Consider the following 12753-nt stretch of genomic DNA (forward strand, 5'->3'; position numbering starts at 1 on the left):
TCCTGCCACAATGGCACCTTTTCTGTTCCTCAAACACATCAAGCATGTTTCTACCTCATGGTTTTGACTCACCATTCTCTCTGAATAGAATGGTCATTCAAGTTTTTGTTCAAATGTTATCTCCTCAAAGACACCTTCTTTGATCACCCTAATTAAATAGCAACCTCAATGTCCTCATCTTTCTGTTTTACTTCAGTATTAGGCACTAACTGAAAATAACTGTCTATTTTTTTTTGGCTGTGTTGGGTCTTCGTTGCTGCGCGCGGGCTTTCTCTAGTTGCAGCGAGTGGGGGCTACTCTTCATTGCAGTGTGCGGGCTTCTCATCGTGGTGGCTTCTCTTGTTGCAGGGCATGGGCTCTAGGCGCATGGGCTTCAGCAGTTGTGGCGCATGGGCTCAGTAGTTGTGGCTCGCGGGCTCTAGAGTGCAGGCTCAGTAGTTGTGGCACACGGGCTTAGTTGCTCCGCGGCATGTGGGATCCTCCCAGACCAGAGCTTGAACCCATGTCCCCTGCATTGGCAGGCAGACTCTTTTTTTTGTGGTACACGGGCCTCTCACTGCTGTGGCTCTCCCATTGCAGAGCACAGGCTCCGGACGCTCAGGCTCAGCGGCCATGGCTCACGGGCCCAGCCGCTCCGCAGGCATGTGGGATCTTCCCGGACCGGGGCCGAACCCGCGTCCCCTGCATCGGCAGGCAGACTCTCAACCACTGCACCACGAGGGAAGCCCTGGCAGGCAGATTCTTAACAACTGTGTCACCAGGGAAGTCCATAACTGTCTATTTAGTAATTGTTTCCCACACTAGAATATAAGCTCCAGGAAAGCAGGCATATTGTTCACTGTTATTTCTTCAGCCAATTAGTACTTAGCACAGAGCAGAGCGAGTACTCAACACAAATTTGCTAAGTAGTGAATGAACATTCTGGAATCGATGTTTAGTTGAGTTTGCTATTTCCTTAAATTTCACTTTGTATGCCCTGTGACACTACATTGAAAGTTGCATAATTAAACTTTTCCAAAGTCATTCTGAACATCTCTCTTTCTGGACCACTTAGTTTAGTCATATACTTTCTGCTAAGAAGAGCACGAAGAGAGTTGAAAGATGGTTCTTGGCTAGTGGCAGTGGCAGATACTGGGGCTACCTAGCAATACCTGCAAAAGTAGGTCTAGTCTCAATGCAGCAGCCAGGGTGACACTTTTAAAATAAAAAATCATCCTTTTAAAACAGAAGGCATAAATCCTACAGTGGCTCCATATTCCTCTCAGAACACAATCAGGAGTTCTTACAATGGCCTCTGAGGTCTTATAACATGTGGCTAATTACCTCTCTGACCTCATTTTCCACTCTTCCCTGCCCCATGCTCTTTTTTTTTTTTTTTTCAGTACGCGGGCCTCTCACTGTTGTGGCCTCTCCCATTGCAGAGCACAGGCTACAGACGCACAGGCTCAGCGGCCATGGCTCACGGGCCTAGCCGCCCCGCGGCATGTGGGATCTTCCCGGATCGGGGCACGAACCCGTGTCCCCTGCACTGGCAGGCGGACTCTCAACCACTGTGCCACCAGGGAAGCCCGCCCCATGCTCTTCTGCTCTAGTCATACTGGCCTCATTGTCGATCCTCAAACAGACTAGGCAACTCGCGCATTGGGGCATTAGGGCATTGGGGCTGTTCCCTCATCGTGAAATGTCCTTCACCTAAAAGTCAACATGGTTAATTCTTTCAGATATGCTCAACCATCACCTTATTAATGAGGCTTATACCTTGATCCCTCTATCTAAAATTACAACCCAGCACTCTTGATTTCCCCTTACCACGCTCTGCTTTTTCTTTTTTCTACGGTGCTTTCACCTTCTAACATACTATAAATTTTACTTATTATGTCTATTGTCCTTTTTCTCACTAAAATATAAGTTCCATGAGGGTAGGAATCTTTGCCTGTTTTGTGCACTGATCCCAAGCATATAGAGCAGGACCTGGCATACAGCAATCACACAATAAATATTTATTATTGAAGGTAAAGAGTCTCCTGGCCTTTATCCTGAGAGATTACTTATGTCTGGGCTGCCTTTGGAGAAGAGATTACCACCACAATTTGAAGGTAATCTAAAAAGCATGAGGAGATCATAGTATAACATACAGAAAAACAGGAAATTCCCTGGTAGTCCAGTGTTAGGACTCGGCGATTTCACTGCCTGAGCCTGAGCCCAGGTTCAATCCCTGGTCAGGTCAGGGAACTAAGATCCTGCAAACTGTGAAGCACGGCCAAAAAACAAAACAAAAAACCAAACTAAAAAACTAAAATAACAAACAAAAACATACAGAAAAACAAAAACAAAAAAACTGGACTTGAAGTCAAAAAACCTGAATTTTGTGCTTCAATTTCATTTTTGAACCAACGGCTATGACTGAACAATGTACTTAAGCTTTTATTTTCCCAACTGAAAATCAGGAATAAGAATACTGCCTCGTGGGGTGGTCAAAAGGATGAAATGAGATAAAGTAAAAATATAAAAATTACATGACTGCATTGAAATTATCTTTATTTTAGAGCTTCTTGACGGTTTAGAACGGAAATTCCTTCCCTCTTCGCTTACTCAGAAGATTTCACTTCAGCGCTCAGAGCATGACCACTTCCCTTTAAGCTTTTTCCATCTGGGGGCTCTACAAGCAGATCAATCCAGAAAAGGACAATCATAGGCTAGATCGTTTTAGAAATATTGATACCTTTGACCATTTAGTAAACGGGCAGTATGGCACAAAAGTGAAACTTAACCAAAAAACCAAACCAAACAAAAAAAACACAAAAAACCCCTCAAAACAACAACAGCAAAAAATCCCTCAAAAACACAAACTAAATAAATTACTCATTATAAGCAAAATATCATGGAAAGACAGAGTAATGGAGCCATGCCACTCCAAAACCTCAAGGGTAGAAACAGGCTTTGGTAGGTTGTTTTCCCAGCTATTTTTAATAACAGAAGAATAGAGCACAGAGTTAAAAAGAGAAACCATTTAAAATAGATATCCCACAGGCTCTCAGTATATCAACTGATCCTTACCTGGCAATGCTGAAGCTCAATCAGAGCAGCCCTCAGTGGAGATGAAAGCATGCTTTGCTTGAGCCATTTACTCAGAGAGAAATACAGTTGTGTCAGAAAAATGCCTTAAAAACTTAAAACCAGAGTGAAAGTCACACTGAGAGATACTTTGGTAAGTCTGAAAAGAAATAAATAATACTTCTATTAACTATTACTTGGGCACCTTAGTAGGATCAAATGTTCTGTTGGATCAGAAAATTTTAGGTGACTATAATAAAACTAGAGAACCACAGCTATAGGTTTTCCAGGTTTGAGGAACACATGCTACTGAATTGATTGTGACATCTATAGATCCAATACTACAGTTTGGAAAATATGTTAAGGGGAGACCTAGCCCCATAAAAGAGGGAGAGAAAAGGGAAACCACCATATTTGACAGACACAGTCAATCTTAAGCAGTGCTCTCATCCCAGCCCATAGATTTCCCTCCCTTGACTTGTTTCCTTGGACCAACCTACTAATCTCACCTTTATGGCAAAATCAAATCTCTCCAAAATACTGACTAGCATACTGACTCATATTTATTGTATCCTTTTTGTAGTTTTGAGTTTACCCAGCTCTTAATCCTAATCATAAAGATAAAATGGCTTACAGTACAAGTAGGTATCAAGCTTAGGTGGAAAAAAACCAATCATTTGAAATGATTAAGTTGAGATAAAGAAGCTTTGTAGAATCCATACGCACAAGCTATAAGGCTAGTGAGTGAACAGCTCTACCAGTACAGTCATGTTTACGATGGCTGGTGACCCTGCTCTTTCTTCTTCTAGTTTATGTTTCTTGGGAAGGAGAGAAAAAAAAAAACAAAAAAAAACCCAATGATGAGTCACTTGAACTTACCACGTCAATCTCCGTGTTGGAATGTCCCATGTTACAAACGATGCAGCTATTCTTCATACGGTCTAAGTGCTCTCTGGTTACCACATTCTTGTTACCTTAAAAACAGAAGAGATAGCCACATGAAAAGGAATGAAGTTGGACCTCTTCCTCACACCATATGTAAACTTAACTTAAAATGGATCAGAGACCTAAATATGAGAGCTAAAACTATAAAACTCTTAGCAAAGCATAGGAATAAATCTTTGTGACCTGGGTTAGGCAATGGTTTCTTAGATAACACCTAAAGCACAAGCAACCAAAGAAAAAATAAACTGGACTACACTGAAATTAAAAACTTTTGTGCTTTAAATGATACCACTAAGAAAGTGAACAGACAACCTACACAATGGGACAAAATAACTGTAAATCATAAATCTGATAAAAATTCTTACAACTCAATAATAAAATTTATGAAGAACTCTTACAAATCAATAATAAAAAGACAGCTCATTTTAAAAATGAGTAAAGGATCTGAATAGAAATTCTTAAAAGAAGATGTACAAAAGATGTGCCAACACACATGAAAAGATGCTCAACATCATTAGGGAAAGGCAAATCAAAACCACAGTGACACACTATTTCACACATACTAGGATAGCTATAATCCAAAAATCAGACAATAACAAGTGTTGACAAGGATGTGGAGAAACTGCAACTCTCATACATTGTTGGCAGGATTGTAAAATAATGTAGTTACTTTGGAAAAGTTTGGCATTTTCTCAAAATGTTAAAAGTAGTTATCATATGATCCAGCAATTCCACTTGTAGGTATATACCCAAGAGAACTGAAGGCATGTCCACAGAAAAACTTGTACACAATGTTCATAGCAGCATTATTCATAATAGCCAAAAAGTAAAAACAACCCAAGTGTCTATCAACTGATGAATGGATATCACTGAAATGTGATATAACCTTAAAATGGAATATTATTCAGCAATCAAAAGGAATGAAATACTGATACACACTACAACATACATGAACCCTGAAAATATTATGCTAGGTAAAAAAGTCATAAAAGACCACATATTGTATGATTCTGTTTATATGAAATATCTGAAATAGGCAAATCTATAGAGACAGAGAATTTAATGGTAGCCTAGGGCTGCAGAAAACTGAAGGGTAGAAAAAAGAGTGAGTGCTAATGGTATAAGATTTATTTTGGGGATGATGAAAATGTTCTGGAATTCGATAATGGGGTTGTACAACTTTAGTAAAAATCACTGAACTGTATGCTTTATCTTTTAAAGATTTTTGATGTGGACCATTTTAAAAGTCTTTATTGAATTTGTTACAATATTGCTTCTGTTTCATGCTTTTTTTTTTTGGCCCCAAGGCATGTGGGATCTTAGCTTCCCCAACCAGGGATCGAACCTGTCCCTCCTGCATTGGAAGGTGAAGTGTTAACCACTGGACCACCAGGGAAGTCCCTGAACTGTATACTTTTTTATTTTTATTTTTTTGAATTTTATTTTATTTTTTTATATACAGCAGGTTCTTATTAGCTATCTATATATATTAGTGTATATATGTCAATTCCAGTCTCCCAATTCATTACACCACCACCATCCCCCCACCCCCCGCCACTTTCCTCCCTTGGTGTCCATACATTTGTTCTCTACATCTGTGTCTTTGTTTCTGCCTTGCAAACCAGTTCATCTGTACCATTTTTCTAGGTTCCACATACATGCATTAATATACGATATTTGTTTTCCTCTTTCTGACTTACTTCACTCTGTATGACAGTCTCTAGATCCATCCACGTTTCAACAAATGACTCAATTTCGTTCCTTATTATGGCTGAGTAATATTCCACTGTATATATGTACCACAACTTTTTTATCCATTCGTCTGTCGATAGCTATTTACGTTGCTTCCATGACCTGGCTATTGTAAATAGTGCTGCAATGAACATTGGGGTGCATGTGCCTTTTTAAATTATAGTTTTCTCTGGGTATATGCCCAGGAGTGGGATTGCTGGGTCATATGGTAATTCTATTTTTAGTTTTTTAAGGAACCTCCATACTGTTCTCCATAGTGGCTGTATCAATTTACATTCCCACCAACAGTGCAAGAGGGTTCCCTTTTCTCCACACGCTCTCCAGCATTTGTTGTTTGTAGATTTTCTGATGATGCCCATTCTAACTGGTGTGAGGTGATACCTCACTGTAGTTTTGATTTGCATTTCTCTAATAATTAGTGATGTTGAGCAGCTTTTCATGTGCTTCTTGGCTATCTGTATGTCTTCTTTGGAGAAATGTCTATTTAGGTCTTCTGTCCATTTTTTGATTGGGTTTTTTGTGTGTGTGTGTTATGTGGGCCTCTCACTGTTGTGGCCTTTCCTGTTGCGGAGCACAGGCTCTGGACGCGCAGGCTCAGTGGCCATAGCTCACGGGCCTAGCTACTCAGCGGCCTGTGGGATCTTCCCGGACCGGGGCACGAACCCGTGTCCCCTGCATCAGCAGGCGGACTCTCAACCACTGCGCCACTAGGGAAGCACAGGGTTGTTTGTTTTTTTAATATTGAGCTGCATGAGCTGTTTATATATTTTGAAGATTAATCCTTTGTCTGTTGAATCGTTTGCAAATATCTTCTCCCATTCTGAGGGTTGTCTTTTCGTCTTGTTTGTAGTTTCCTTTGCTTTGCAAAAGATTTTAAGTTTCATTAGGTCCCATTTGTTTATTTTTGATTTTATTTCCATTACTCTAGGAGGTGGATCAAAAAAGATCTTGCTGTGACTTATGTCAAAGGGTGTTCTTTCTATGTTTTCCTCTAAGAGTTTTATAGTGTCCAGTCTTACATTTAGGTCTCTGATCCATTTTGAGTTTATTTTTGTGTATGGTATTGGGAGTGTTCTAATTTCATTCTTTTACATGTAGCTGTCCAGTTTTCCCAACACCACTTATTGAAGAGACTGTCTTTTCTTCCATTGTATATCCTTGCCTCCTTTGTCAAAGATTAGTTGACCGTAGGTGCATGGGTTTATCTCTGGGCTTTCTATCCTGTTCCATTGATCTATATTTCTGTTTTTCTATTTTCTGTTTTTGTACCATATTGTCTTGATTACTGTAGCTTTGTAGTATAGTCTGAAGTCCGGGAGTCTGATTCCTCCAGCTCCGTTTTTTTCCCTCAAGACTGCTTTGGCTATTCGGGGTTTCTGTGTCTCCATACAAATTTTAAGATTTTTTGTTCTGGTTCTGTAAAAAATGCCACTGGTAATTTGATAGGGATTGCATTGAATCTGTAGATTGCTTTGGATAGTGTGGTCATTTACACAATTTTGATTCTACCAATCCAAGAACATGGTATATCTCTCCATCTGTTTGTGTCATCTTTGATTTCTTTCATGAGTGTCTTATAGTTTTCTGAGTGCAGGTCTTTTACCTCCTTAGGTAGGTTTATTCCTAGGTATTTTATTCTTTTTGTTGCAGTGGTGAATGGAATTGTTTCCTTAATTTCTCTTTCTGATCTTTCATCGTTAGTGTATAGGAATGCAAGAGATTTCTGTGCATTAATTTTGTATCCTGCAACTTTACCAAATTCATTGATTAGCTCTAGTAGATTTCTGATGGCATCTTTAGGATTCTCTATGTGTAGTATCATGTCATCTGCAAACAGTGACAGTTTTACTTCTTCTTTTCCAATTTGTATTCTTTTCATTTCTTTTTCTTCTCTGATTGCCGTGGCTAGGACTTCCAAAACTATGTTGAATAATAGTGGTGAGAGTGGACATCCTCGTCTTGTTCCTGATCTTAGAGAAAATGCTTTCAGTTTTTCACCATTGAGAATGTTGTTTGCTGTGGGTTTGTCATATATGGCCTTTATTATGTTGAGGTAGGTTCCCTCTATGCCCACTTTCTGGAGAATTTTTATCATAAATGGGTGTTGAATTTTGTCAAAAGCTTTTTCTGCATCTATTGAAATGATCATATGGTTTTTATTCTTCAGTTTGTTAATATGGTGTATCACATTGATTGATTTGCATATATCGAAGAACCCTTGCATCCCTGGGATAAATCGCACTTGATCATGGTGTATGTCCTTTTAATGTGTTGTTGGATTCTGTTTGCTAGTATTTTGTTGAGGATTTTTGCATCTATATTCATCAGTGATATTGGTCTGTAATTTTCTTTTTTTGTGGTATCTTTGTCTGGTTTTGGTATCAGGGTGACGGTGGCCTCATAGAATGAGTTTGGGAGTGTTCCTTCCTCTGCAATTATTTGGAAGAGTTTGAGAAGGATGGGTGTTAGCTCTTCTCTAAATGTTTGATAGAATTCACCTGTGAAGCCATCTGGTCCTGGACTTTTGTTTGTTGGAAGATTTTTAATCACAGTTTCAATTTCATTACTTGTGATTGGTCTGTTCATATTTTCTATTTCTTCCTGGTTCAGTCTTGGAAGGTTATACCTTTCTAAGAATTTGTCCATTTCTTCCAATTTGTCCATTTTATTGGCATAGAGCTGCTTATAGTAGTCTTTTAGGATGCTTTGTATTTCTGAGGTGTCTGTTGTAACTTTTTCATTTCTAATTTTATTGATTTGAGTCCTCTCCCTCTTTTTCTTGATGAGTCTGGCTAATGGTTTATCGATTTTGTTTATCTTCTCAAAGAACCAGCTTTTAGTTTTATTGATCTTTGCTATTGTTTTCTTTGATTCTATTTCATTTATTTCTGCTCTAATCTTTATGATTTCTTCTACTAACTTTGGGTTTTGTTTCTTCTTCTTTCCCTAGTTTCTTTAGGTGTAAGCTTATATTGTTTATTTGAGATTTTTCTTATTTCTTGAGGTAGGCTTGTATTGTTATAAATTTCCCTCTTAGAACTGCTTTTGCTGCATCCCATAGGTTTTGGATTGTTGTGTTTTCATTGTCATTTGTCTCTAGGTATTTTTTGATTTCCTCTTTGATTTCTTAAGTGATCTCTTGGTTATTCAGTAACATATTGTTTAGCCTCCATGTGTTTGTGTTTTTTACGTTTTTTTCCCTGTAACTGATTTCTAATCTCATAGTGTTGTGGTCAGAAAAGATGCTTGAAATGATTTCAATTTTCTTAAGTTTACTGAGGCTTGATTTGTGACCCAGGATGTGATCTATTCTGGAGAATGTTCCGTGCACACTTGAGAAGAAAGTGTAATCTGCTGTTTTCGGATGGAATGTCCTATAAATATCAATTAAATCTAGCTGGTCTATTGTGTAATTTAAAGCTTGTGTTTCCTTATTAATTTTCTGTTTGGATGATCTGTCCATTGGTGTAAGTGAGGTGTTAAAGTCCCCCATTATTATTGTGTTACTGTCGATTTCCTCTTTTAAAGCTGTTAGCAGTTGCCTTATTTACTGAGGTGCTCCTATGTTGGGTGCATATATAATTGTTATATCTTCTTCTTGGATTGATCCCTTGATCATTATGTAGTGTCCTTCCCTGTCTCTTGTAACAGTCTTTATTTTAAAAGTCTATTTTATCTGATAAGAGCATTGCTACTCCAGCTTTTTTTTTTTTTTTTTTGGTACGCGGGCCTCTGACTGTTGTGTCCTCTCCCATTGTGGAGCACAGGCTCTGGACGCACAGGCTCAGCGGCCATGGCTCACAGGCCCAGCTGCTTTGAGGCCTGTGGGATCCTCCCGCACTGGGGCACGAACCTGTGTCCCTTGCACTGGCAGGCAGACTCTCAACCACTGCGCCATCGGGGAAGCCCCCAGCTTTCTTTTGATTTCCGTTTGCATGGAATATCTTTTTCCAATCCCTCACTTTCAGTCTGTATGTGTCCCTAGGTCTGAAGTGGGTCTCTTGTAGACAGCATATATATGGGTCTTGTTTTTGTATCCATTCAGCAAGCCTGTGTCTTTTGGTTGAAGCATTTAATCCATTCACGTTTAAGGTAATTATTGATTTGCATGTTCCTATTACTGTTTTCTAAACTGTTATGGATTTGTTTTTGTAGGCCCTTTTCTTCTCTTGTGTTTCCCACTTAGAGAAGTTCCTTCAGCATTTGTTGTAGAGCTGGTTTGGTGGTGCTGAATTCTCTTAGCTTTTGCCTGTCTGTAAAGCTTTTGATTTCTCTGTTGAATCTGAATGAGATCCTTGCTGGGTAGAGTAATCTTGGTTGTAGGTTCTTCCCTTTCATCACTTTAAATATATCATGCCACTCTCTTCTGGCTTGTAGAGTTTCTGCTGAGAAATTGCTGTTAACCTTATGGGAGTTCCCTTGTATGTTATTTTTCGTTTTTCCCTTGTTGCTTTCAATAATTTTTCTTTGTCTTTAATTTTTGTCAATTTGAGTACTATGTGTCTCGGCATGTTTCTCCTTGGATTTATCCTGCCTGGGACTCTCTGTGCTTCCTGGACTTGGGTGGCTATTTCCTTTCCCATGTTAGGGAAGTTTTCGACTACAATCTCTTCAAATATTTTCTTGGGTCCTTTCTCTCTCTCTTCTCCTTCTGGAACCCCTATAATGCAAATGTTGTTGTGTTTAATGTTGTCCCAGAGGTCTCTTAGGCTGTCTTCATTTCTTTTCATTCTTTTTTCTTTATTCTCTTCCATGGCAGTGAATTCTACCATTCTGTCTTCCAGGTCACTTATCTGTTCTTCTGCCTCAGTTATTCTGCTATTGATTCCTTCTAGTGTGTTTTTCATTTCAGTTATTGTATTGTTCATCTCTGTTTGTTTGTTCTTTAATTCTGCTAGGTGTTTGTTCTTTAATTCTTCTAGGTCTTTGTCAAACATTTCTTGCATCTTCTCGATCTTTGCCTCCCTTCTTTTTCTGAGGTCCTGGATCATCTTCACTATCATTATTCTGAATTCTTTTTCCGGAAGGTTGCCTATCTCCACTTTATTTAGTTGTTTTTCTGGGGTTTTATCTTGTTCCTTCATCTGGTAGAAAGTCCTCTCTGCCTTTTCATTTTGTCTGTCTTTCTGTGAATGTGGTTTTCCTTCCACAGGCTGCAGAACTGTATGAACTGTATACTTTAAAAGAGTGACTTTTACAGTATGTAAATTACATCTCAATAAAAAAATTAGATTGTCTTGGTTGTATGACCTTGTGAATTTGCTAGAAAACATTGAATTATACACTTAAAATGGGTAAAATGTATATGGTAAGTGAATTATATCTCAATAAAGCTACTTACAAAAAAAGAGACCGAAGGATTGATGTGAAAAAGAACAGTTTCTTTTTTCTTTTTTTAAAAATAAATTTATTTATTTATTTTTGGCTGTGTTGGGTCTTCGTTGCTGTGGGCAGGCTTTCTCTAGTTGCGGCAAGCAGGGGCTACTCTTCATTGTGGCGTGCGGGCTTCTCATTGCGGTGGCTTCTTTTGTTGCAGAGCACAGGCTCTAGGGCAAACAGCCTTCAGTAGCTGTGGCACACAGGCTCAACAGTTGTGGCTCGTGGGCCCTAGGGTGCAGGCTCAGAAGTTGTGGCGCATGGGGTTAGTTGCTTCATGGCATGTGGGATCTTCCTGGACCAGGGATCGAACCCACATCCCTTGCATTGGCAGGCAGATTCTTAACCACTGTGCCACCAGGGAAGCCCTAAGAACAATTTCTTATGGTTCTTCTTTGCCCCCAGCTCTCCCTGAGACTACAAATAATAGTTTTATTCTTAAATATTCTGATTTTCCTCCTTTAAAATAGAATTATAAAATAAACCCAATATTCCAATGGCTTATGGTTCTAACATAAAGATAAAATATCTCAGTCCAAGGAAAGTAGACATATCTGCATATTCCTCTCTAAAACTCAAAATCTACATCTTTGGGAATTAACACAACTACCTTTTCCACTTTCTCTAACTAGGAAGAATTTTGCTCTAGCCTTGCTTTAATTACAGGGACTAGAGAGAAATACACATCACTTTTGGAAGTAAAATTTTCAAAACTGTACAAATTTAAGATCTAGCTTCCCAAATAAAACTCACTGGTAGCCATCTCCTAGGTAGCTGAGGATGAATGGAGATATGGAACAGTTAAAAAGACTAGAGAGAAACTTTCCTCTAGGGATGACCTAATGGTATACTTTTGGTCAGAGTTCTAAAGAGGTAGGAAGAATGTGAAAGATTGGTTTTGTGGACTACTATCTCTGGCTTTTAGAGTTTGGTTTTGTTCAGAACATTTCCAGTCATTTTTCACTTGTTCCATGAAAGTGTTCCCACGTGCCACCCCATTTTATATGTCATAATCATACCTGTACAGGTAATAACAATATCCACTTGTCGGATGACCTCATTTAATTTCACCAGTCGAAATCCATCCATACTGTAGAAATAAAGCATGATCAATTAACCTAAAAAAGCAGCTGGGGAGCCTTCTGCTACACAACCTCAAAAGCTATTATTACCCAAGTTGCTTTGGTACCTACATCACTTTTTGGTACAGCTGGACTATTGTTAGTGAAAAATTCAAACTCTTTCCTTAGTTCATACAGGACAGAAATAAAAGGTTCTTTCTATCACTGGGACCTAATTCTTCCTGATAATAGGGAGGCAGGGTTAACCATGAAACCCCAATCAAGTTTCTACAAAGTGCCATTTTACCTGAACCTACTACCCCATTGAAATTGCTCTCCCCAAGATAATCAGTGATCTCCTGAATGCCAAAAACAATTTTTTTCTTAGACTCTAATATTACTTGATAACCTCTGCTACATTAAACAGTATTTGCATTCTTAAGGCTCTAGACTCTTGGAGTCCATGATACCGTTTTCTCACTTTTTGATTGCTCCTTCTCGATCTCACTCAACCTTTAAATGTTGGTACTCTGTAGGGTATTCTTTTCTCTATTCTTTCGGCACT

General features: G+C 38.9%; 1 protein-coding gene across 6 annotated transcripts in view; it reads right to left on the bottom strand.

The window, feature by feature from the left end:
* The window catches only part of AHCYL2 (adenosylhomocysteinase like 2), a 204276-nt gene that overhangs the window by 10323 nt on the left and 181200 nt on the right, over positions 1 to 12753 (bottom strand). For all 6 annotated transcript variants that reach the window (XM_032642990.1, XM_032642989.1, XM_032642994.1 and 3 more), the window contains 2 exons: positions 12147 to 12217; positions 3934 to 4028 (listed from right to left, as the gene is read on the bottom strand). In XM_032642990.1, coding sequence (XP_032498881.1) covers positions 3934 to 4028; positions 12147 to 12217 — 166 coding nt within the window. The remainder of the gene's footprint in view (positions 1 to 3933; positions 4029 to 12146; positions 12218 to 12753) is intronic.

Source organism: Phocoena sinus, chromosome 9 (genome assembly GCF_008692025.1).
Source record: "Phocoena sinus isolate mPhoSin1 chromosome 9, mPhoSin1.pri, whole genome shotgun sequence".
In the NCBI taxonomy this organism is placed as follows: domain Eukaryota; kingdom Metazoa; phylum Chordata; class Mammalia; order Artiodactyla; family Phocoenidae; genus Phocoena; species Phocoena sinus.